This window comes from Poecilia mexicana, unplaced genomic scaffold, assembly GCF_051168715.1.
Source record: "Poecilia mexicana isolate PSO_F unplaced genomic scaffold, ASM5116871v1 scaffold_16, whole genome shotgun sequence".
NCBI classification, from domain to species: domain Eukaryota; kingdom Metazoa; phylum Chordata; class Actinopteri; order Cyprinodontiformes; family Poeciliidae; genus Poecilia; species Poecilia mexicana.
The window spans coordinates 12912865-12937773 of NW_028263385.1; the positions used below are offsets into that span (position 1 = coordinate 12912865).

The following is a 24909-nucleotide window of genomic DNA, read 5'->3' on the forward strand; positions in this document are numbered from 1 at the left end:
TATTATTATTATATTGAATATGATTGTATACAATTACAAAGGCGAAGTGAAATATATTTCAGTGTAAGACATGATTTATTTGAATAGAGGAAGTCTTTTATTTTGAAGAATGCTTAAGGATCTGTTACTGTTTAGTCACTATCTTGCTTTGTTGATTTTATTGCTTGGTTACGAGCAGTTGTTGTTGCTGTTGTTCTGTTTTTATCGGCTGAAGCCCTCTTTTTCCTCTTCAATAAATACTGAACAGAAAGGTTCAGTAAAAGAAATACGAGCCTCCGTCTTGTTTGAGAAGAAGCTTTACTCCGCTACAGATTTACTAAAAAGAGAACCAAAAGCTCCACCGGTTCAGAAGAAGCGCCTAGCTACATGCAACGACAGAAAAGAGACTCATGTACACATTCCTTCTGGCATCAAGTATTTTACAACATACTGTACTTCACAATCCTCCTCCCCTCCCGGCTAATATACTGTACAGAGCACGATACAAAACAAGGTTAATACAGGGAAACGTTGGGACTCTGGTGCAGTTTGCAGGGACGATGTGCAACATTTTCACACCTTCTTCTTTTGTTAATCCTTCGAAACGTTCCCGTCCAGGTTCAGTTTGATGAGTTCCCTCTTTGTTTTCAGTGCTTTTCTTTTTGTTGTTTTTCTCGATTCAGTCTGTTCTTGCACAGATTCACGTGTTTTGTTTCGACTTCTTGCCCGAGCCGCTCTGCATCGTGTCCCCTCCCTCACAGGGTCTTGTCACTCTCTTTCTTCAGGTGACTGAAAGATTAAAAAAAAAAAATAAACACAAGGAGAAGGAGAAGAAGAAGAAGTTTACTTTAATGGAAAGATCAGTATCATTACATGTGGTTCACTGATGCATCTTTATAGATTGTGAGTAAAGGTTTTGATAGCATCCTCCACACACATGGTAAGCATTTCTAAGAAGCCTTAAAACAAATTCATCCACAGTATGATCTCACACGGAAAAAGTAGAAAAATCCAACCTTTCGTTTGAGTGCTTTTATTTGTTTTTTAAAGAAGACGCTGTGGTTAACTCTTGGCAGCCCTAAAGGTGCATTTCCACTGAAAGATACTTTTCAAGATCCCCTGCAGAAACCAGAACCAAATCAGCGTCGCAGAGCAGAAACTGAAAGGTGAAGCTTTGTGTTGACCTTTGGTTTCGGCCCACTTCCTGTTCTGCAATTGTGTTTACAAACAAATTACTTAAACCGATTGCAGCTTTTTGGCCGATCACAGATCTTTAAAATGCCTGCCGATTCCGGTTTTAGCCAATACCATTTTTTTTGTCTGAAATGTTGCTAAATAAAGCAAGAAGGTCGCCGAGTTGGTAAAAGTGGGATGATGACATGACCTGGTGGGTCGGTCTGTCAGCCAAACCTCGATCACAGCAGAGCAGAAGAAGACAGAGGCTGATTTTTAGACATTTGCTGAGGTAGAGAAGATCTGCCGATCTCCCAAAATGAAGGACATCTGATCCGATTTGCCCTAATTTAAACCCAGCCTCAGTTTTTACAGTTTGCTTTCAAATACATTGATCAAATCTGTCAACCTTAGTGGAAATTTTCAATTCAAGGAAGCAGAGAGAAACACTCGAATCAAAAGATTAGCTTTATTTACTAGAGAAAGTCAGACTATTCCAACCTTCTTCTGAGTTAAAAGTGATTTTAATTCAGTTTCAGTGTTTAAACACAATGACATAAATTGCGTTTTTTACTGCAGGTTGTAATCTCTCCTCCTTTTCTCTCATGCACAGAGTAAAGATCAACAAACGTAAATTCTCCATATTTCCACACGGCTTGGAGAGGCTTTTAAACACAAGAACCATGAAATAATCTCAGATTACATCAGTTGTGATCGAGTTTTGCTTTATTTTTAATGGCCCTCTAGACTCTGTTGCTTTTGTGCAACATAATCTAAACACAAGAAATGGTCAGGTAGATAAAAATATTCCAGAATATTCTACTATTATTCCAGAAACCCCCCCCCCCACTAAAATATGCATTGAGTCTGCCTTGGAGTAAAAGTCACTGGATCTCGTGTTCTTTAATTTTTTTTTTTTACTTTTTAAATAGAGATAATACTGCACAACAACCTGATCGAGCGCCTGACAGACAATAAGTGACAAAGCGAAAAGAAAATGTTTCACTTTAAAAGTTTATAACGAAGTCTGACTGCCTGGAAGCAAAATCTAAACAAATTACTGGTGGTTTAAAACTTTCAGTCGTGGATTTAGGGCCGGTTTAATCTGAGGTTTTTCCACATTTGAGATCAAAATCCAGGCTGTCATTTTAGGCTTTATAATTGAAATGAATACCTGAATTATAAACATAATTTTACAGACATCAAAATATATGATTGAGATTTTTCCGTAGGTCTTAAATCCAAAAAGGTCGCTGCGTAGCAGAACCAGAAGCAAACAGGATGCTAATTGATGTTAAAACACTTGGCATCAGTTTTATTTCTGTAAAGCAAAATCAATACTTTTGTATACTTTTTTTTTTTTTTTACTAAATAGAACATATTTAGTTTTGGGTAAATATGTTCCATCCAAAACTCTTCAAGTGGTAAAGGTTTAGCTTTAATTTGTCAAATTCTGTAATTAAGCAACTTTTTAAATCCAACTGTAATGAGTTAATAAAAAAAATGCTCAAAATACTCAAAAGTTTACTCCAATACTGAGTTGATTCTAAGTGAAGCAGAAACGGTTGAGGTTTTGATGTTAGAAGTTATTTTTTTTACAATTTAATAATGTATTTCAGACATGAGTTAAAACAACAGAAACAAACATAAATAACTACACGAATAAACCAAAACCAAAGTAAAACAACAATGAAAATAATGCAACAAAACCAAAAAAGAATGTCAACATAGCGTGTCCAAAAGGAAGATGCTTATTTAATAAAACAAAACAAAAACTATAAATTACCAGCTGATTTTAACTGCAGATTGTCAAGGTTTCACTAAAGGAATGCTAAGTCATTACATTTTAGGCAACAAAATGATTATTTTCTTATTTAAAAAGTGAATTTAAGTTGTTTCTTTGCATCTTTTTAATGTAATGTATAAAAAAGGCTTAAGTGGTTAATTGAAAAACCTGCAAAACGATTTTTCCTTCCAATTGACAGAATAATCGATTACAGCTCAGACAGAACGGACGGACGGACGGACGGCTTTAGCACCTGTAATACTCGTCCTGTGTGAGGGAGTGGTGGTGATGGTGGTGGATCCACTGCTGTTCCAGGGCCAGTCTCTGGATCTGCAGCTCCGCGCTCTGGGCCTGCTGCATTGCCTGGAGCTGATGGGCCGCTGACATGGGACCAGTGAGGGAGGAAGGCTGGGGCAAGTCACGGAAAGGAGCACCTGTCCCCACAACAAAAAAAAAGAGGGTCAGAGGTCACCGTCGAGAGAAAAGCGGCATGTCCGTAATCGTTGTTAGCACTGTGTTGTTTTTAGAGAAGAAAACTGAATGAGTACATGGACGAGGAGCCTTCTCCTCACCGAACAGCTGTTGGCGAAGCACCTCGCTGTCAGTGAGGGGGTGAGCCAGGATGGGCGTGCCGAGCGCTGCTCCTGGGTAGGGAAGGCGAGCCAAAGGAGACCCCGACGCCAACGGGTCCATCAGGGGGTGAACCCCGCCCGCCGCTGGATGCCAGTGATGTAATAGGAAATACAGGACACATTTAAAGTGAGTCAAAGCAGGATCTTCAGAAGACGCTTTACAGTCAGGAGCTTTTATTAGATCAGATCAAAAGAAAGCCAGGGAATAGTGTTGAATATGATTAGTAGAACAAATATTTAATCACACAACTTTTATGTGGTTTTATTCCAGAAAACAACACGTAGAAAACATTCAAACAAGCGAGAGGAGAATAAGGCCTGCTATGTAGAGAAACTGACACATTTTTATACGTTTTTTAATTCACACAAAAATTCTGTCTGATATAACTAAAAGTGGCTATTTATGAAAACTCTAAACAAAGTGGCCACTGGAGAAAACTCTGTTTTCATGTTTACGTGTGTAGACGTCATTACAATCTATGACATGATTCCCAATTGACATTGTCTGAATGTTTTAATAACTACATTCTAATACACTATCTAAAGTACTTCAACCCAAATACCTGGCTTTATAAATTAATCCAAACTCCTAACAGGAAGTCATGGTTGTTTTGAAACATTCTGATTGGCCGGCAGGTTTTAGCTTCGCGTTACACTTCTGGGTTTGGTGCGTTTAAAGTGGCGGACCTGTGCGGGTTCATGTGGATGAAAACTTTTCTGAAACTGATCCTGTGTGTCCGGTATTATTTTTTAAAACGACATGGAGTACGCTCTGACTAAAAGAACCAACTTTAAAACGGATTCAACCATCTAAAGAAAGAAAGATAATTTCAGAAAAACACTAACCACATCAAATTACACTGTAGTTAGTGTACAGCAATCTGGTTAAATAAAGATTAATGTTTGAAACTACGTTTTCTTAAGATATCATCCTTTAGTTGATTATCCGATTTATAAGGTTTTATCTTTTTAATGCTTTGTCAAACGTTTCGTTTTTTGGCCCTAAATACTATTTTAAATTGTATTTTTTATACATCTACCTTAAAAAGTTAGAACAGATCACATCTTTATGAGAGGCTGCTGTGTGCTAAAAGATAAGCATGAATTACTGACATGTCAGAGCTGAATGACTTGATAATTTAAAGACACAGCGAGACTCAAACTACCTAAGAAAAAGGTGATATTGAAGCTGTGCTGAAGCAGAAAGACATTGCGGGACTCTGGGTGTTGAGGAGGACTGGAGTTTGACACCACTGTTTTTAACCAAATCATCTATTAAACTCTCATTTTATGCTGTAAGAAAACTAAAATATCATGCATTGTTTGTTTCTGATGTGAAAGTAGCAAATGTAATGAACAATACTGTTTTTCGAACCAAAGGACCAGAAAACTACTAGAACCATCAGAAATTATATTTTTTCTAAGATAACAGTGAGATTAAAAAAATATATATTTTTTGGAAGTTGTCTGTTTTTTCAACTGAATTAGGACTATTTTGCACCGTAGAATCCAAAAATGACATAGATTTTTCTCAATCAGGTTAGGTTTTTATAAAAATTTAATTTTTGTGACATTATCAGTTCATTTCTGTTTATATTTCTCATCCAAAAATGGTCTTAGGAGAAAAAAGAATGTTTCCTAACAGGGTATTAATGAAATGTTACAAACTTGGATTTCTGTAAATTGTACAATAAACACTATTAAGGGTAACGACATGTAAAATGAACATTACGTCTCCATTGTGTAAAATTCTCCATCTCTTTTCTGTCCTGATGGACTCTCTCCTCCTGCTCATCACTCATTGATCCCAGACTCTCAGCAAACCGATCCATATGTGAGAACAAGTTGTGCATTTTGATGCTCATGTTGCTCCATAGTTCAGAAAATTGACCAGATTGAGCAAAACCAATGTGATTTTTTTTTACCCTAAAACAGTTGAAAAGCCCCAGACAGTTTTTTGGCTGCTGACCAGTATAATCAATCATTTACAATCATTGTAAGTAAGAACGAAGTTTGACTCTTTGTGTTTGGACTTTTGTTGCATTTTGAGATCTGGAAACAGCATCATCTGTTAATTACTAACTAAGCAGCTGTTTTGAAGTAACATTGTGTGTCTAACTTGGCTCATATTGACAGATCTGTGGTGTGAGCTGACTCTGACAGCAATGGTAATAGCAGTTGGTACCTGTGTCTTGCTGGTGCAGGTGAAGATGTGAGTGGATGTGTGAATGCTGGTGATGATGAGGCGTCACATTCAACATCTGAAGACGCCCCAGGTTCTCTCCTCCACCTCCTCCCCCTGTTCCGCCTCCATTCCCCCCTCCTGCTCCTCCGCCTCCCCCACTCCCTCCCCTTTCTCGCTCCCTCTCTCTTTCTCGCTCTCTGTCCCCAAAGGCCGGCAAAGCTGCTCTGTCCCGCTCCCTCTCCCGTTCCCTCGCTCCGCTCCTGTCACGCTCGTACGAGGCAGGGGAGCGCGTGGGAGTCGGATAAGTCTCGGGCGGAGCAGCTGGGGCAGGAGGCGGAGGCACATGAGAGGACAGGGAGTTAGGGAAAGAAGAGTGGGGCACTGGGTGATGAAGTGAGGAAGAGTTGGAGGTCGGTGGAGCAGGTTGAGGAGGAGCGGCTGGAGGTGCGGAAGGTGGTGCCGGGGCTGAGGGGGCAGCCAGTGGGGCAGATGAAGGGTGAGAGGGGAGGGAAGGTGGAAGGAGGGATGAAGGAGGAGGATTAGACAGTGACTGTGGAGCAGGAGGTTGTGGAGGTCGGGTTACTTGTGCCAGGGTTGGGTTTTGAAGGTGTGGAGGTCCAGGTGGAGCTGGAGGAGGAGGAGTGCCATAGAGTGATACCTCATTAGCTGCTGCACCTCCTGCAAGCAGCAGGGAGTGAGCATGTGCATGGGCGTTGCTGTGGGCATGCGCATGCGAATGAGCAAGCGCAATAGCTGCAGGGTCGGGTATGGATCCCGCAGGATAAACCCGCTCATCACTCTTAAACTCAAATCCAGGCTTTAGCCGATCTCGATGAGCTGCCATTGCGTGAGGGAAACCCACGCCTCCCAAACCTGCACCGCCAATTCCTCCTGGTACGGGGCCCCCGGCCACCCCAGGGTGCCCAGGCACACCTGGACCACCTTCAAGGCTGCCACCGTACAAAAAGCCCAAGATGGCTGCTGCCGTTGCTGCATCGGTGGGAAGGTGGTGTGGGTGACTCAAAGCATGGTTTTGTAGTTGAGGGAGGAAGAATGAGGGGTGGACATGGGGGTGACCATGGTGAACTTGAGGGTGGTGTGCCTGAGCACGACTCGCTGCCCCAAGAGGAGACATGGCATGTGGGCGAGCGTATTCACTCAGGGTCCTCAGGGCTGGTGTGTCAGGTCCTAAATATGGACCTCCTAACCCAATCCCCAGGGCCCCCTGAGGCCCACCAACCACTGCCGATGCCCCACCCATGGTGGGTAAGAGAAGGGAGTGGGGAATAGCGTGGGACAGAGAGGGGTGGAGATGATGTGTCGGTGGAAGATGAGCGTGTGGATGTGAGGGGTGGTGCTGGGGGTGAGCGGGAGGGTGGGCGACTACGTTGGCGGAGGAAGAGGCAGAGGAAGGGTCAAGAATGATGGAGGACGAGGGGGGGAAGAAGAGCGAGGAACCCTGGCGTCCCCCTCCAGCAGCACTGACATCCTTCTGGTGCTGGAAGATAAAACAGACGGACAGTAAATCATGTGTATGTGACCTACGTTCCTCCCCTCCCTTCAACAGATCAATTTAATCTACATCGAATCCATAAAATCTGACACTGGACATAATTATCACACTGAAATGTGCACACCTGTAGATGCCGATCCAGTTCTCTCTCACGCTCTCTTTCCCGTTCCCTTTCTTTCTCTCTCAGGTCTCTGGCCCTCTGCTCAACTTCCCTGCGAGCTCTTTCAATCATCTCGTTCCTCTTTTTCCACAGTTTGGAGCCGTCCAATGGGACAAAGAGGACATCGCTGCGGGCACAGGAGTTCCTGCTGCCTCTATCAAGGACCTTGTGAAACCTAGAATCATTGGACATAGTGTTTACAACTATTAGGAGTTAGTTGGATGTTAAGAACTAAAAGCACTTTGCAATACGCCTCTTGAACTTTTTCACATAACCACAAACTTCGGTGTACTTTATTGGGATTTTATGTGTGTATATGCGTAAAGCAGAGTTAGGCCCAGGAAGTGTGGTGAGATTGTTAAGCTGTTGAGAGAAAGTCAGAGGAGCAGTTTGTCACAAGGAGACACAAGTCCAAAATCTAAATGATAATATCAGTTAAAAGTATTGAAAAGTGACTCAGTCTGTTTTGAAAAAAAAAAGAAAGGGAAGCATCTTCATGGGCAAAAAGATAATAGAAACACACACCAAAGGACTAATTCCAGGAAAAGGTATTAACTCAGGCAGGGCAGAATATATTAGCATGTCCTCAGATTTTTTTTTCTAAAATACTCTAAAGATAATTTTCCGTCCATTACAAAATTATACTGTATTTTATGTTGGTAAATCACATAAAATCCAAAAAAATACATACAAGTATGTGCGTATAGTCCAGAGGTGCTCAAGTCCAGTCCTCGAGTGCTACCGTCCTGCAACTTTTAGATGCATTCTTATTCCACCAGACTGGGATCAAATGGCTGAATTCCCTCATCAGCACTCATTCAGCTCTGAACAGGCCTGGTAACGAGCCATTCATTTGATTCAGGTGTGTTGGAGAAGAGATGCATCGGAAAGTTGCAGGATGGTAGCGCTTGAGGACTGGACTTGAGCACCCATGATCTAGTGTGATAAAATGCTAAATGTGAAAAATCTCAGAGGTATTAATACTTTTGCAAGGCTCTTTATTCCAGTTTGATTTTACCGTGCTGATTGGCTGGCGTGAATAGGAATATCCACGTGTTTTGGTTCAGGTGAGGGACTTCTTAACACCGGGGGAGGGCTTTCGGTTTCTTCCCGGTCCTCTGGTGGTTCTTCCTTGATGACGGCTGTTGGAGGTAGACCTGAGTCTGAGTGTCCCTCCACACCAGGAAGTGATGAGGTCAAGGCAGGTGTTGAGACGTTGGTGTTGTTGTTGGTGGAGTTACTAAGAGGTGGTGGGGCCTTCGAGACATTCTGAGGTGAGGGTGCCTGTGAGTTTGTGTTGCTGCTACTGCTGACTGCGCTACTGTTGCTACTGCTGTTTGCCATGGTGCTGCCATTGCTTCCATTGGAGTGATATGTGCCACTGAACTGAGGATGATTGTTCAAAGTGCCATGGAAAGACGAAGGGCGGCATCCAGGTGAACAGCTGGATGACACACCTGGAACGGGAAGTTGTGAGGTGGGTGCAGAGGAAGAACCAGAGGGAAAGGATGAGAAGGCTCCCATCTGATTGGTAGATGGGCTAGGTAAGGGAGATAGAGGTGTTGGAGGAGTTTGAGCAGAGGACTGATAGTGTGGAGGACGTGTACTAGGTCCCATAGTTGATTGAGGTGCCTGGGAATGGGAGCTTTGAGGGGGGTGTACAGGTGGCTGAGGAGGCGGATGTGGGTATTGTCCATGATGGCTGGAAGAGGAGGAAGGAGAGAGTGCAGGAGGCTGATTAGGGCCTCCACGGCTTTGGTAGAGGGCAGACTCTCGCAGGTTTGAATCCCTCTCTCTGTCTTTGGGCCCAGGCTGGTAGTGGGGGTGAGGTGGGTGGGCGTGTTGCGTTCCTCCTGTCCCTGGGTACTCTCGTCCCAGGTTTGGAGTCACTCCAGGGGAGCTTAGGTACTCTCGATTTGTGCCAGCAGAAGGAGGTGCCCCAGCTGGAAAGTCTTTTCCTCCACTTGGAGGATAGTCTCTGTGAAAGTGATCTGCTCCAGTTGAAGGCATTTGTGTCTGGTCCATGGGTGGGGGGAAATCCCTGTTGGATGAATTTGGGGGATGAGAATGGGGATGCTGGGGAAGAGAGGAATGAGAAGGGTGACTGAGGTTGTTTTGGGGTGACGCAGGTGGGTCACGGTTTAGCATGGGGGCGACTGGTAGACCACTGGTTGAACTTGGGGGGTTCCCTGGTGGTATGGAGTTGTTATTAGGGTTGCTGTTGCTCCCAAACTCACTCCATCTGTTGCCATCTTTGTCTCTTGGGTGCCCCCCTGTGGGTACAGTGGGGCCAAAGTCTCTATTCTGATTTTGATTTGGCAGATTAAACTCCCTTCCTCCTTCCCGTTCCCTTTCACGCTCCCTGTCCCTGAATGCTGAACCAAAGTCTCTTCGATCTGGACCTAAGTTGGGCCCATCTCTTCCTGAGCCTTGGTACTCCCTGTTCTGCCCTACGGGCATCCCCCCAAACTCCCGAGCTGGAATGCTGTTGGGGACACTCATTGCACCACAGCCATTATTACTACTTCCCCCTCCATTACTGTTGCTGCTGTTGCCAACAGGAGCAGAAAACTCTCTGGTGAGCTCTCTCCCACCACACTCCCCTCTTACTCCCCTCTCTCTCTCTCCTGTGGGGCCCCTCTCCCTGTCCCCTCCCCCTCCAGCGTACCTGGGAAGGTACTCTCTGTGAGGGTGGGGGTGAGGATGGGGAAGGTAAGAGGGGTGGGATGAGGAGTGGCGAGAGGATGGCGGGTTGTAGACGGAGGGAAGTTGCTGCTGCTGCACGGGGGGCTGGTGCTGTGGGTGGTGGCTGCCAGGATAGCGGGAGTAGCCCCAGCTCCCCTGGCAACCAGTTGCTGCCCCGCCCTGCCAACTGGAGCTGTAGTGGTGAGGATGGCTAGAGGGCTGGGTCTGAGGCTGAGACTGGGACAGGGGCTGAGGGCCGCACTGTGGCAGCAGAGAAGGAGGCGTGGACTGAGCCTTGTCCATGAGTTTCTCTGTTTTTTCAGTTTTGTCTCTTTCTGTCTTAACCTCAGCCGGCAGGTTTTGTCCCCCAAGCTCCAACGGCTTCAGGGCAGGTGGAGGAGGAAGTGGAGGGGGTAACGAATGGGGAATGTTGGGGCTGTTATGTGAAAAATCTCCTCCAGAGATGGTTGTCTTGTTTATGCACTGTGTGCTGGCTTTGGAAGTCATTCTGTTGCTTTCAACACCCGCTGGTGAGCCATACTCAACTTTACACATCAATTTGGAGTCCAGGGAGAAATATGATTTCCTCCCACTATTGCTGTCATTCGATGAATCTCCTCCTCGAACAGAAGGAGTTAGACTAGAGGAAGAGCAGGGAGTAGAAGGGGGCTTCAGAGATGAAGAATCTTCAATTGTCTCTACGTCTCGTTTTTCCCCATCGCCACACGATTCTTCTCCTCTCCCCTCTCGTAACATTCTCCTGTCCTCCCCGGTCACTTTCCCTGCACCAACCTCTTTACCTTTCTCACGTTCTCCTTGCTTTGGTGAATCGGGCCCATCAGAATCAGAGTCCAGGCTACCCAAAGGGGAAGCAGAAAGACTCGGAGATGAGGATCGATTGTCCTGGTCTATATCCCGCCCGCTGCTCAGGCTGCTACTGCTATTGGCCAGGCTCCCTACGGCCGAACTCCTACTGCCCTGGGATTGGCCATCTTCATTGTCACTCTCCCGAGATTGGCTTGCAGCTGAGGTTGGAGGTGGAACAGTGGAAGTTGTTGAGCTTTCAGTCAAGTGCGTTGATGTTGGAGGATTTGGGTTTGGTGCTGAATCCTAACAAAAAACAAAACAAAACAAAAAAACGAGTAGCTTTAGAGTGAGGTAGAGTCAAAAATAGATTTCTGTCAAAGACAGCAAGGTGCAAATTGCTTAATAACGGATCTTTATATAAGAAGCTGACGACATGTAACACAAACCTGAACTTTCTGTCTCTTTGGAGGTGATACAAGTTCCTCCCCCTCACTCTCTGATGAATCATGTCCTTGTGATCTGCAACTGAAGCGATTTCCAGCCAGTTCCTCACCACCACCTCTTTGCTAAAACAACACAAGAGTTTTAATTTTGTTGTACTGAATCCATAATAGGCTCATATCTGTTTTTAGAACAAAGCCTGCAGCTGCATGCGTTTAAACACGAAGCATCAAAGATTTCAACGTGATGAGTTCTTAATACTGCAAGGGTATGTCTGTAGCAACCATACTGATGACTCACTCACACACACACACACACACACACACACACACACACACACACACACACACACACACACACACACACACACACACACACACACACACACACACACACACACCCCAAATTCAAAATAGGCTGTTTTTCTTTGTTTCATGACTTTTATCATTTGCATGCATGCATATTATTACAGTCAGGACAGTGAGAGGTAACAATGAGCACAAAGAGATGAGCTCTAACCGTCTGCCGGTCGGTGCGTTCAGGGCGAGTTGGGCTGGTGTGCGGGCGCCTGCCCCTTCTCTCCTCACTCGCCCCCCTCCTTCGCCCACTGCGCATGGGCATCTGCAAAGTCCACCAAAAGGGGAAAACATGGTGGGGTGGTGAAAAGTGTTAAATGTTTATGTGTTGGAGAAGAGAAAGAAGGAGAACAAGAGATAATTGAAAGAAAAACAAGAGTTATTTGAAACAAAAGAGTTGGGGCGGTAGTTTAAGGTAGCAGTAGTAAAGGGAAAAATGAAGAAAAGAAGAAAGGGCAGGAACAACAACAAAGAGAAGGGGAGAATGACTAACCTGACATTTTGAAAAATTATCAAATTTCTTACTAATTATGACATAATAAGACAAACATTGAGAAATTAAGCAGGTATGTACCCTATGACAATTCTACAAAAACAGAAAAGCTAGGCCTTGCGCATACCGATTCTTTGTGCGTTCTTGTTTTCATTATCTTTCCTTTATAACGTCCATTTCACAACAGAAGCCATTCCAGGAACAGAACTGGTTCCAGTTGTTTACCAATTGCAAGAGCTACAAAAACCTGCAAAGAAACAGAAGAGAAGAAAGAATGAGTCAACGTGAAGGGAATTCTGCTGAAGTACTCAATGTTTCTGTGAAAAAAATAAAAAACACGATGAAAGGACGCGGTGGTCATTGACGTCATTTTGCTATCGCAGGGGAGTTTGTGAACTGGAGACATTTTTAAAGACATGGAGACTATAAGAGCAGAAAAACAGCATTTAAATTGGCTGCATGCTCACTGTATCGGCACCACTGCTCTTCGCTGCACTCAAAACAATCTCCTCTCTGCTCTTAGGTTTCAGCACAGCAACGGAGAACTACAATCTCAAGAGGTTCATCCACTCCGACTGTCAGAATACACCGTTTGGTAGAGCTGCAACACTGGGATACTGGCATTTTGGAATGTAGTCTGTAGGAGACATACTGGGAATGAGAGCCACACCCCCCCTCCTTCTTCTTCCACCTTCCCCACAACAACCCACAGCTACTTGTGGTTAACCCACATGACCTGGTTATGGTCAGAAGAATCACAAGCTTATTTATTCAGCAACCCATTAGGGGAACGAACAATGTCAAGATTCTTTTTTCCATGTGGTTCTGCTCGACAGCGAACAGTAGGCAGTCATCGGGTTGGTCTAATCCATTCATTCATGTGCCACTATGATTGAAAAAATGGCTCATGAATATTAAATGAGGTTAAAAATAGTGTGCAGGGTTGTAAGAGAAAAGAAAGAACAGCTAGAGTAGAGCCAGAGTGTATGAACACTGTAGGTGAGTCATGTAGCAGCTTAACTACACACACATTAATTAAATAAAAAGCTCCTGTAGCAAGTGTGAAATCAGGAAAGTCACAATCACTGATATTAATGAATATACACTCACTGGTCTCTTCATTAGTCACACCTGTTCAGTTGCTTACAAAATAAATAGCAACTTAGTCAATCACATGTCAGCAACTCCATGTATTTATGCATCCAGATGTGCTGAGGAGGATATGCTGAAGTTCAAAGCACCAGCAACAATATTTAAGAGATTCTGAACGTGGCATAGTTGTTTGTGTCAGGCGAGCTGGTCTGATTATTTCAGAAGCTGTTGATCAGTGGGACTGTCACGCATGACCGTGTTTCTGGTTTATGGAGAGTTGAGAGAGAAAATATCAAGTGAGCAGCAGTTATGTGGACAGAAACGCTTTGTTGAAGGCAGAACGGCTCATAGGGCCAGAAAGGCAACCGTAGCTCAAGTTACCACTAGTTACAACCAAGGAAAGTGAAATACAAAACACTTTGACCCTTAAAGCAGACTGACTACAACAGCAGAAGAGCATTCCCGTCAGCTAAAAACCTAAAAATAACACTAAAGTTGAACAGGACGACCAAGTCTCCACAGTATCTGCCATATTGATACCTTAGGGTCATAGATGACATGAAAGCATGAATCCCTTCAGTCTTGTTTCAATGGTTCAGGTTGGTTATAGTTCTTCTATCCCTATTGTTTCACTTATCTGAGACTGGGTTGGAGTCATGGATAAAGAAATGCAGACATCCTTCTCCCCCAGTAACACTGTTGCTCATTCTGGGGGTCTCAAGGTGTTGCTACACCAATGTAATCAACTAGCAGGTTCTGCTCTGGGCTGTCCTCTCAGTTGGATGTACCCAGTAAACCTCCAAAGGAAGGCATCTTGATCAGATGCCCAAATCCCCTCAAGTCACCCCTTTTGATGTGGAAGAGCAACTCCATACTGAATTCCCTCAAAGATGATGGTATTTCACCTACTACATCTAAGGCTCAGTCCAACCGTTGCATGGAGGAGTGGTGCGATGGTCTGGGGAAAATTAGTACCAACTAGTATCATTAAAATACCAAAGCCTACCTGAGTATCGCTGATGACCGTATCTGCCCATCTTATGACAGCTACTTCCAGTATGAAGGGCATCATGTCACAAAATCAGATCATCTCAAACTGTTTTCTTGACAATGACTAAATAAGCTTCTACAGTCACCAGATTTCAATGAAGAATAACTCTTTTAGGATAAGGTGGTCATGAAGATTTGCAACACAGATGTAAAGCAGATAAATCTGCAGCAACTGCGTGATGCGATTACATCAACGTGGACCAAAAACTTGGAGTAATGTTTCTGATACCTTGTTGAATCTACTCCACAATGAATTAAGGTAGCTCTAAAGGCAAAAGGGAGGTCCAGCCTGGTTATACCCAAGTGGTGGACCAACATATCCTATTGCTGAGTCTTGTCAACCTTTGGTGTAGGGGGATATGTTCTTGGCACACTTTGGGCCCCTTGATACCAATTAAAAATAGCTTAGACTTAAAAGCCTGCTGAACATGCCAATGAATTCTCTGTAACAGCCTATACTGTCACCAGATCTCAAAGAAATAGAGGACATTTGTCATGAGGCAGAGAAGTTCAACCAACAAATCTGCAGCCACTGAATGAACCATCTTCTCAAAATGGACCAAAATATGTGTTCCACGAATTATTCATGTCCACCTAATCATGTGCTAGCCAAGGCATAAGGCATAGTCCCTTAATTTACCTGCAGATAAATTGATTAATAACGCAGCAGCAGCAGCATCCAGTAGGGGGTCTGAACAATGCCTCTCAGTTACAGGTGGCATCCTTGCTGGCCTGCCAGTGGTCCACCGGTCATCAAACACCAGCACTGTCACCACCAACTCGCAGCACATGCATCATCAACAAACTGGCCTCTTCTCTCTGCGTGTGTGATGCAAAGCAGCAGCATGCAGCGGCTCTGCTTACATCACCAACGATCGTGCACCGCAACGACTCTTTTCTTCCTGCAAAAATGTTACTGATACACATGCAGAGGGGGGTACCGAGCATAGCTGCAGCCTATATGCTACCAACAGCGGAGCCCCTGCCAGAACAGCCAACTCCTCCACGGCGACGTGTTCAGCAGCACATACATGACTCCCCAGTCTGCACGGATGTCTGTTTTCAAAGCGATGCACATGTTAGTAAAAGGTGAATCGGAATGGCGATTTGCTTTGGCTCCCCTCAGACCCCATTTTTTTTCCCCTCGCAGGAATGTGGATGCACCGCGTCGTGCAGCATTTATTCGCCAGGACGTAATTTTTTTTAGATGTAGCAACGCAGATTGATGATGATTGTGATGATGAGGATGATGATGACGATGATTAGCGCACAAAGAGTAGGTACAAAAAATGGCATGGTGAGAACAAACGTGGCTCACAAACAGAGGAGTGTAAGAATCCATTTTCTGCTTCTTACCTATAATATCCAGCGATGCGTTCTCCCACTTTGCCTTTCCCTTTCTCCCCTTGTGTGTGTGTGTGTGCGTGTGTGTTTTTTCCTCTCTCTCTCCTTTTTTTTTTTTTTTTTTTTGCTTTATGTTGCACGCCGACACGCACACCTCTGGGCCCAGGCGTCTGTCAGCAGAGCCTGGCGCTGGCTCATGTTGGAGCGGGATCCGATCATAACAATAACGCAGAAGAAATCTCCTGCTACTCCTTGCAGGGGGAAAAAAACCAGGGGTGCCAACTGCAGACTGTACAAATTGATGCCTCTTCCCCACCCCCTTTCGGTCCCCCCCCCTTTTTTTTCCTATTTTGCACCCCCCATTTCTCTCTCCCCCCTCTTTCTTCAAGACGACTTGCACTTTTTTTGTACCCCCTCTCCAGTCTTACAGTCAAAATATTTAGAGAGAGCGAGAGAGAGAGAGGGATGCACGTCGGGTGAGGGAAAGGGAGAGTGGTGAGGGCGTGATTTGCATAAGGAGAGAAGGGGGGGGGACATGAGGAGGAGGAGGAGGGAGGAAGAGAGGCGCAGAGAGAGGGCCAAAACTCTGAAGAGGGAGGGGATCAAGAGGGAGGGTCTCCTTAGACTAGTCCCTCCAGAGTCACCTTTACTACATGGAGAGCTTGAATAACTCGCCGCAGTAAACCTCAACGTGCAAAAACAACAACAAAACCATAAATGTCTGGTTTTAATAGATAAATGTGTGCGCTTTCGAGATTTTTCTACTGTGTCTTAACAAAGGAGCCTCGCACTCGTTTGGAAACAGTTGAATGTGTCTGTCTGGGAGAGGGTTGCAGCGGTGTGTCCAGTCAAGCGGCTCTGCAGACCTCCTCCTCCTCCCCGCTCCTGTCGTTCACTCCTTCTCCTCTCCCCTTCGCACAGCCCCCTGTCCCGTCTCCTATTGTGTGGTTACCGTGGCAACCCGTCCGGAGACTGTGCGTGGTGCGCCTGCGTGGCTCCAGACTTCCTTCATCATCATCATCATCATCGCCACCAGCACCATGCAGCCCGAGGAGGAGCAGCGGCGGCGGCAGCAACAAGCGGCTTCGGCTGGAGCAGCGCCCCTCTGCTGGCGCGCCCTCTGCTGGCGGCTTTCGGAACTGACACTAAATGGGACACATTTGGTTTGGAAATAGGATAAAAGTAGCAAAAATACTCTGGTTAGGTGTTACCAGTTAGTTAGAGATGCCCAAAAAGTGTACTCAAGTAAGAGTAACACCACTTTTTACTTTTACTTGAGTATATATTGTAGTAAGCTTGAAATGAGACGAATCTAACTTACAACCTTTCAGTCAAGTATATTTAAGACATTATTTAATATTGATGAAAAAGTACAAGTTCCAACAAGCCATGTTTCCAGTTTTATAAGTTTTATAATCTGCCAGTAGAACTAGAACTTTTTCATCAATATTACGCAATTATTGCCTTATAACAAGCTCCTGTATCTAACTGAAAGTCACCTGTTATTTTTGTCCTTCAAGAATACAAAAATATTTGCACTAGAAACTAAATCAAAATACTTTATATTTTGAACTTCTGTCAGTCCATTTTTCATTAAGTCACCTGTCATTTCTAATGCAGTATATCGTATTGTATTCAGTCAGAGGCTTGTTCAGATCTGCAGTAACACAGACCACTACAGGATCCCTGCCCACAGCTTTCTGTATATTCAACAAATCTTTGAAGAAATTTAGATAACATGAGTTAAAGCAACATTTAATACCCCTCTGGGATTAAGAAAGTATTTTCAAAATGAACTGAATCACTTTAAGAAACATTAAAGACGATATCATAACTTTATTGTTTCTTGACAATGTACCAGTAAATTGTTGCAATTGTTGAAACAGGAATTTGGCAAAACAACCTGGACTAACACCTTTCAGGAATGGATGAAAAGCACATAATACGAGGAAAAAAAATAACAAGACCACCAAGAGAAGAGTGACTTAACTTGTTGAGGCCTTAGATCAACACCGCCACAATGAGTTTTCTATTTTTTCAAAGACTTATTTATGAGTTATTTGGTGTGTTTGGGGCTCCACTGAAACAAGTGAGTACATAAAAACATTTGGTTTCTCGTGCTGCTGATGGCTCTGTCACTCAAAGGGCACTGGGGTTGCGGAAGTTGTGACCAGCGAAGCGGGCCTGGTCCCCCAGCTCCTCCTCAATCCTGAGAGGAAGACAGAAAACACAGAGGGATGGACGTGAAAGAGAAGAAATGCATAAATTACAGGCTCTGAAATGATATTTAAGAATGATGAAGTGAAACAGAAACTCACCTCATGAGCTGGTTGTATTTAGCCAGACGCTCCGACCGACATGGAGCACCAGTCTTGATCTGACAGAAAAAATGAAACATTTACACGCTTGGCTGTTTTATTCTTAAGACCATTAAAAATGTTTGCTTATTGTTCTTAATGCTATCAAGTAGCATTTTCTGAATGAATATGTCCAAACTGCAGGTTTCCAATTGCACCTGGCGCTTTTTCTCTTAAGCTATTATTGCTGTTTGTGATTACGCTGAACTTATGTGTATTTTTGCTAAATTTTTAACTACAAACACAAATTTCAACTATTATCAGGCTTTAAGTAAAACGATCTAACAGATGGATGAGAAATTGCAACTATTTGTCCACATACCAGGGTTATAATAGTTTTTCATTATAGTTTAGTTTTAATTTGTTGTGATTTTTCTCTAATTCGGTTAGTGTCAATTAGTTTTTAGAGTGTGTTTACTAGTTTTTATTAGTTAAATATTCTTTAGTTTAGTTTTTATTAGTTGTAGTAGTAGTTTTAGTTTTTTATGATTTTTAAGTGTAAAATTCAAAAAAGTCAAAGCATCAGGATTAAGTATACATAGATTGGGTAATGAATGCTCAACAGGATGTTGAATAGCTAACTCTGGCGTTTTCTCCCAGCATTTGCTGCTGTCATTTTGCAGACTGGAGCAGCATAGCCGCCAGGAGGATTATGGATTACCGTAATTTGTCGGCAGCTGACATAAACTGCTTGTTAGATAAATGAAATTCACATCAGTTCGAAAGGCTAAGAAATAGATTCATAAACACAAAAATGAAGAATGTTATATCTATAATTTCAGTGTGTTTTAGTCGCTCGACTTAGTTATAATTAGATATATTTCCCCATTAACCCTTTCATGCATAGTGGTCACTACAGTGGACAGCTGTCTAAAAGCCATTTTCTTGTGCTTCTTGTGGATTTTTATGTTATAAATGCACACAGACCACTGAAGTGGACACTAATGCATCATAAAATACTCATCAACTACTGGCCATCAGCTGCAAATACAATGAAAATTATTTTTGCTAAATCCAATATGGCCGACAGACAAAAAAGCATGCCAATCCCTTCTTCTACTGTAGACGACTCTTGGAGGTAAAAAAAAATATTGTGACATCAGATAGCCTCTAAATAACAATACAACCGGCATATTTTTCAAATAACTTTATATTTGGAGAAAATTACAATTGATCACCTAAAAAAAAAAAAATGTTCCTTCCTTTTTTTATGCCTTAAGAAAATAATAATAAAAAAAACTGGGAAAAAAAATCCTGACACAAAGGATCATAATTCACACATGAAAGGGTTAATTATCATTTTTATTTATTCAAGCTAACAAAAATATTTTCTCAATTTCAGTTTTCGTTATTTTGTTAGTTTTAGTCAACTATGATAACCTTGCGGACACATGCACTGAATGTGAAAACTTACACGTGAACCACAAAGATGTAAAACACAGACGAAGGGAAACATGATCCACTGGGTTGAGCGTGTTACCTGTCCGGTGCAGAGACCGACCACCAGGTCGGCTATGAAGGTGTCCTCTGTCTCACCGGAGCGGTGGCTCACCATCACCCCCCAACCATTCTCCTGAGCCAGTTTGCACCTGAGAAGCAGCAGTAAGTGTCACATGCATGCAGCTTGGTGCACTGCAGGGACACATGTATGAGATTTAAAAACAGAGCAGTGACGCACGCTTTGATGGCCTCAGTCACAGAGCCAATCTGGTTGACTTTAAGCAGCAGACAGTTGCAGGCTTTTTCCTCCACTGCTCGCTGTATCCTGCGGGGGTTTGTCACAGTCAGATCATCTCCAACAACCTGCAGAGAAAAGTCCCAGAAAATTTGAAGAGATGTTTTGTTTTCCAGGAGAACTGGAGTTGATGACTACGTTGTCACTTTGGAAATATTTAAAGCAGTTATCTCTATCACATAGTCTCTGGGAGCTGTTGTTTACATTCTGTTTGTGCAGTTTTTCTTTGGTTAGTTGGTAATAAATAGAGTGCAATATCTTAGTTTTATTATTTAGAGTATAACTAATGGAGCAAGTTAGACTCTAATTGGCTGAATTTTCTCCCACAAGTTCTATCCATCTGAGGTAACTATTTTTTAAAGTTTGTGTTTTTAAAATTGTATATGGCATCTGGTTTGTGGGATTTAAAAAAATATTACTGCTGTATTTTCAGTGGAAAACATTTTTTAATTACTATTATTTGTTCTTATTTATTGTTTTGTGATGTTTTTAAGTTATTAATTTCACCAGGGGATGGTGAGTACATATGATTAATTGACAATAAATCAGACTTTGACTATTTTTAAGCTCTGACTGGTCCATTCCAACATGTTTAACCATTAAGCCAACAAAGCTTTTGTACTGTACAACATAAATATTAAATATGCCAGAATGATGTTTTTTAAAAAATGTGCTTTAAATTCATAATTTTACATACCTTTACTTAGTATTTGGTCTTATTGCCTTTCAAGAATATAACTTAATTTTACATTACGGGAATCCCTCCACAGGCCTCTGACTGTACCATAGTTTGCTGTAATTTTGGCCCATTCCTCCAGACAGAAGTGCCATAACTGAGTCAGATTTGTGAGCTTTACATGATCTCAAACTTTCCATGGTGCTGAGATCAGGGCGTTGTGATGGCCATTACAAAACACTGACTTTGGTGTCATTAAGCCACATTGTAGCTAATTTAGTGGTGTTCTTAGGGTCACTTTCCATTTGGAGGAACCATTTGCATTTCTTGGCTGATGTTTCCCAACAAGCGGTTTTTCCCTTGACTTACTAATGTGACATTATGATACTACAACAACAAAATATTGATATCTAGAAGAACAAATATGGAGGTTCTTGTTTTAGAGACCATGTCAGTGAAGTTAATTTTCTGTTTGAAGTCGTCTAACTTCATAAAATGACAGTCCCATCTCACCTGGATGCCAACCGAAGCTGTAAACTGTGACCAAGCAGGCCAGTCGTCCTGGTCAAAAGGATCTTCAATTGACACAACTTGAGGAAAGAAATGGACATATAAGTCAAATACCACATCCTGTTATGAAGGAAACAACAGAAGGGATGCTCCCGCATGAAGATGCTAACGATGCCATACACATTTCACGTTCCACAAGCTGCACACACACTCCTGTCAGCATAACAAGCCTTTCTGTGCTGTCACACATAATCAAAACATCCTCCACAGACCTGGGTGTCATGAGGAGAGAGCAGACTCTCCAGATATCTGCTTTTCTCTCTGCTTGCTAGCCCTCTAGCAAATAAAGGCAGGTCTGTGCCACTGCTATCCAGAGAAAATGTGTTTACCAACAGCAGTGATGCAGTAACACTGAGAGTAATGGCCTTTCCGTTACAAATCTGCACAAATCTTTGTTGATATTCTGCTAATGTCAAAAAAACACAATTTTGCAATTGTGGTGTTTCCATTAAATAAGAAACACAATGACAATCACACGTGTTTAAGTGCTTTGTCATTAAAAAAACATGCTGCATCATAATCCTCTCTCTACTTCCTGTCGTCGTCTTCGACCTTCTGGCCAGTAGTAATATCCAGCTGTTCCTGTCGTCTTGGTGTGATGACAAAGAAAGTATTTCCATTGCAGATTTGCGAAATTCATCTATTTCTATACAGCCGAAAGGCAAACTTTTATCAAATATTAAGAATTTTTTTTCAAAATTATCATGTTTCCATTAAGCAAATTTATTTTGCCATTTCCATTTGTGCAATTTTATGCTTAATATAAACACGCTAATATAAAAAAAGAAACATGTTTTGGAACAAAAAAAAGTTTCTGCGCAAGGATGTCGTTTTTCAGACACATCGAAACAGATGTATTTTGCACATTTTTCGCGTCACACCAGTCACGTGATCAACAGCCGAAAGTTACTGCTGGCGAAAACATTGAAGAAGATGACAGGAAGTAATAGGAGGATGGCTTGTTTTTTTCAGACAATGTGAAACTCATAGCATCCACAATTAATAAAAAATTGTGTTCTGAATCCGTAGCTCTTCTGTAAAATCGCGGACTACCATTTCCCCTAAATGCCTCACGGCTGACGTCTTCTCTGAGGGCTGATGAGCACTAGCTATGTTTGAATAATGAACATATTTCATTATAACCGTTTACATCCATCACTGTCATTGACTTATCGCTTGAACAAGCTTATTAAAGCATGATTTTAATTTAAATTCTTATTTAACGGAATTACGAAATTGTGGTTTTTTTGACATTAGCAGAATATCGACAAAGATTTGCGCATGGAAACGCAGCTACTGCATGTCTCCGGGGGGGCTTAGAAACCTGCTATACCAACCTGGGTAATTGTTAATGAAGCCCTGGTAGATGCTGGCCAGCTCCTCAGCGCTGATGTTGCGGGCAGCGTTGGGCGGGGACTTAAAGTCCAGGTCATATTTACCCTCGCTGAAAAACTCAGAAGCGGCAACATCCATCCCAATCACCACTTTGTCAGTGAAGCCCGCCTTCTCTATGGCGGTCTTTATCAGCTCCAAGGCTGACGGAGAACAAGAAAAAAGCCAGTTAATACGGTATATAATATTAGGAATCGTTTTCTGGTGCGTGGACTTTTCACCTTCACTGTTCTCTTGAATATTAGGGGCGAACCCTCCTTCATCGCCCACGTTGGTAGCATCTTGGCCGTACTTCTCCTTTATGACGCTTCTCAGAGTCTGGTAAAGCTCCGCCCCCATCCTCAGCGCATCACGGAAAGACTCTGCACCCACAGGGAGAACCATGAACTCCTGCATGGCCAGTCTGTTACCAGCATGCGAGCCCCCGTTGATTACATTAAAGGCCTGCAAGAAAAAACAAAACACAACGGGAGGAAGCTTTAACATTGTTCTAACGCATAATAAATATGGTTTGCTCTAAAATTAACAATATATATTGCGATAGACACATGATCAGTAGAGCTGATGGTAAAATATTAAATATTTATCCAGAACCGCACAGCATTCTGGGGGATGTATGCAGAGGAAAGAGTTTAAAAGGTCGGCGTCATCAACTAACTAACTCGCTCTTTGGTTTCCTAGCAACTACTTGTTGAGTAACTTGTGGTTACCTAGCAACAACCTGTTAAGTAACTTGAGGCCACCGTGCCTCATAACTGCGTTAAAATAAAAAAACAGTAGCGTGGAGGGAAAACTGGAGAAAACAAGAAATGTCATGTCACCATTTTTGCCGGAATTTAAGATATTTAACACATTTTCGGGGTAAGTTTTCAAACTTTTTCTCCAACACATTTTGAAAATAAAAACAATACAAATAGACTACAAAAGAATATTTTAATTCAGTATTACATGACATTTTATTACTGCTGTTAGTTTTCTGGTAGCATCAACGTTCTACAGTAGGGACAAGTTAAGCTAAAATTTAGCAAAATTTTGTGTTTTTAAATGTCTCTCTCAGACACACTCTTTAAATGGAGGTAAATTTGTCTCATTATTCAATTATAAATATATTTCAAATAAAAAATAATTGTATAAATTGTGATTACTGCAATGAAAGATAAATGTTTTTTTGAATGATAATTTTGTTTACAGAGACGTCATAATTCATTTTATTTGTTATTTTTGCTGTTCTGTTCATTTATTTTGGGATATTTAAAATGTGTTCCAGTTCCAGTGTTAAATGTTGATTAGAATTTAAAGTTTATTAATCTTTCAGAATGTGTTCTTGCGTTATTTTGTCATTAACATAATATCACTTGAACATGGTCTCAGAAAACAATATTATAATTTATTGCAATATTTTTTGGGACAGTTTATCAACCAGGTAAATTTGTTATCGTGACGTATGAATAATTATATGTGAAAATTACAATTTGACTTGTTATGAAAACAAAATAACAGCTCACTGGAACTGGGAGGACGAGATCTCCGTTTCCTGCCAGATCAGCGATGTGACGGTACAGGGGGACGCCTTTCTCCGCGGCGCCCGCTTTGCATATAGCCAGCGACACTCCAAGAATAGAATTGGCCCCAAACTTGGCTGCGAGGAAACACAGAAGACGCCTCATCACACATGGATGCAGCTGATGCAGGCCGCTGCAGCTGCATGTCATTGCGGATATCTCAGCACGAGAAACGCAGGCTCACATTTGTTGTCAGTGCCGTCCATTTCGATCATCGTGTTGTCCAGCTTCTCCTGCTCCAGGACACTCACTCCCTGGGAGGAAAGCAGGCTGTCACAAACAGAGTAAACAGATTTTTCATGCTTCTCCTGCTCCTTCAGCAGCTGATACTCACAGACTGCAGGAGAGCGGGCCCGAGGGTGTCATTAATGTGAGCAACAGCCTTGGTAACACCTTGAAGGACAAAAACAAACATTAAAATTCACCAGGAGGAAACGGAGAGAAGAGAAGGATGGATGCATGCTGACGATTGTCACCTTTGCCCTTGTAGCGAGTCTTGTCGCCATCTCGGAGCTCCAGAGCCTCGTAGATGCCAGTCGACGCACCGCTGGGCACAGCCGCCCTGAACAGACCTGAATTAGGAAAACAGTGAGGGGGAAAGGGTTAAAGGTCGGAGAGACTGGAGGACATGATAGATGCTACGGTAGTGTGTTTTTGTCACCTTTGGCTGTGTGCAGATCCACTTCCACAGTGGGGTTTCCTCTGGAGTCGAGGATCTCCCTGGCAACGATGTTCACTATAGACATCCTGCAAAATGTTAAACATTAGCCTCATCTTGATCTTTACAGCAGATTATGCTTAAAGGAACAGTATTATGCATTTTCAGCCACACAGTATGATTTTATAGCTCAATCAAGGAACTATGTTACCTTCAGTTATAAAAATGCTGCAAGTATTAAATATAAATTCAATTTAGCATCT

At 42.7% G+C, this 24909-nt stretch overlaps 2 protein-coding genes across 2 annotated transcripts; both read right to left on the reverse strand.

The window, feature by feature from the left end:
- Positions 1–633: 633 nt before the first annotated feature.
- Positions 634–16036, reverse strand: atn1 (atrophin 1). The gene is made up of 10 exons (XM_015003824.2): positions 15709–16036; positions 12338–12457; positions 11881–11982; positions 11367–11486; positions 8447–11223; positions 7393–7603; positions 5756–7253; positions 3511–3654; positions 3192–3372; positions 634–768 (listed from the first exon to the last, which is right to left on the reverse strand). Exons 2-10 carry the CDS (start codon positions 12362–12364, stop codon positions 735–737), a joined length of 5094 nt encoding a protein of 1697 aa, XP_014859310.2. The 5' UTR covers positions 12365–12457; positions 15709–16036; the 3' UTR covers positions 634–734.
- A 1481-nt stretch (positions 16037–17517) lies between these two features.
- Positions 17518–24767, reverse strand: LOC106927920 (gamma-enolase). The gene is made up of 12 exons (XM_088013731.1): positions 24650–24767; positions 24465–24560; positions 24323–24381; positions 24173–24242; positions 23932–24065; positions 22648–22870; positions 22372–22569; positions 20978–21054; positions 19732–19856; positions 19534–19642; positions 18015–18073; positions 17518–17905 (listed from the first exon to the last, which is right to left on the reverse strand). Exons 1-12 carry the CDS (start codon positions 24732–24734, stop codon positions 17836–17838), a joined length of 1305 nt encoding a protein of 434 aa, XP_087869857.1. The 5' UTR covers positions 24735–24767; the 3' UTR covers positions 17518–17835.
- Between the last annotated feature and the right edge of the window lie 142 nt (positions 24768–24909).

Excerpts from the sequence above, each read along its gene's own strand:
- atn1 (XM_015003824.2), bottom strand. The coding sequence starts at position 12,364 with ATGAAAACAAGAACGCACAAAGAATCG. Across the intron at positions 7,254-7,392 it reads AACTGGATCGGCATCTACAG|CACCAGAAGGATGTCAGTGC; the intron begins GTGTGCACATTT and ends TTTATCTTCCAG. Across the intron at positions 769-3,191 it reads ACACAGGACGAGTATTACAG|TCACCTGAAGAAAGAGAGTG; the intron begins GTGCTAAAGCCG and ends TTAATCTTTCAG.
- LOC106927920 (XM_088013731.1), bottom strand. The coding sequence starts at position 24,734 with ATGTCTATAGTGAACATCGTTGCCAGGGAGATCCTCGACTCCAGAGGA. Across the intron at positions 24,066-24,172 it reads GGACGGCACTGACAACAAAT|CCAAGTTTGGGGCCAATTCT; the intron begins GTGAGCCTGCGT and ends GTTTCCTCGCAG. Across the intron at positions 22,871-23,931 it reads ATCTCGTCCTCCCAGTTCCA|GCCTTTAATGTAATCAACGG; the intron begins GTGAGCTGTTAT and ends TTTTTCTTGCAG.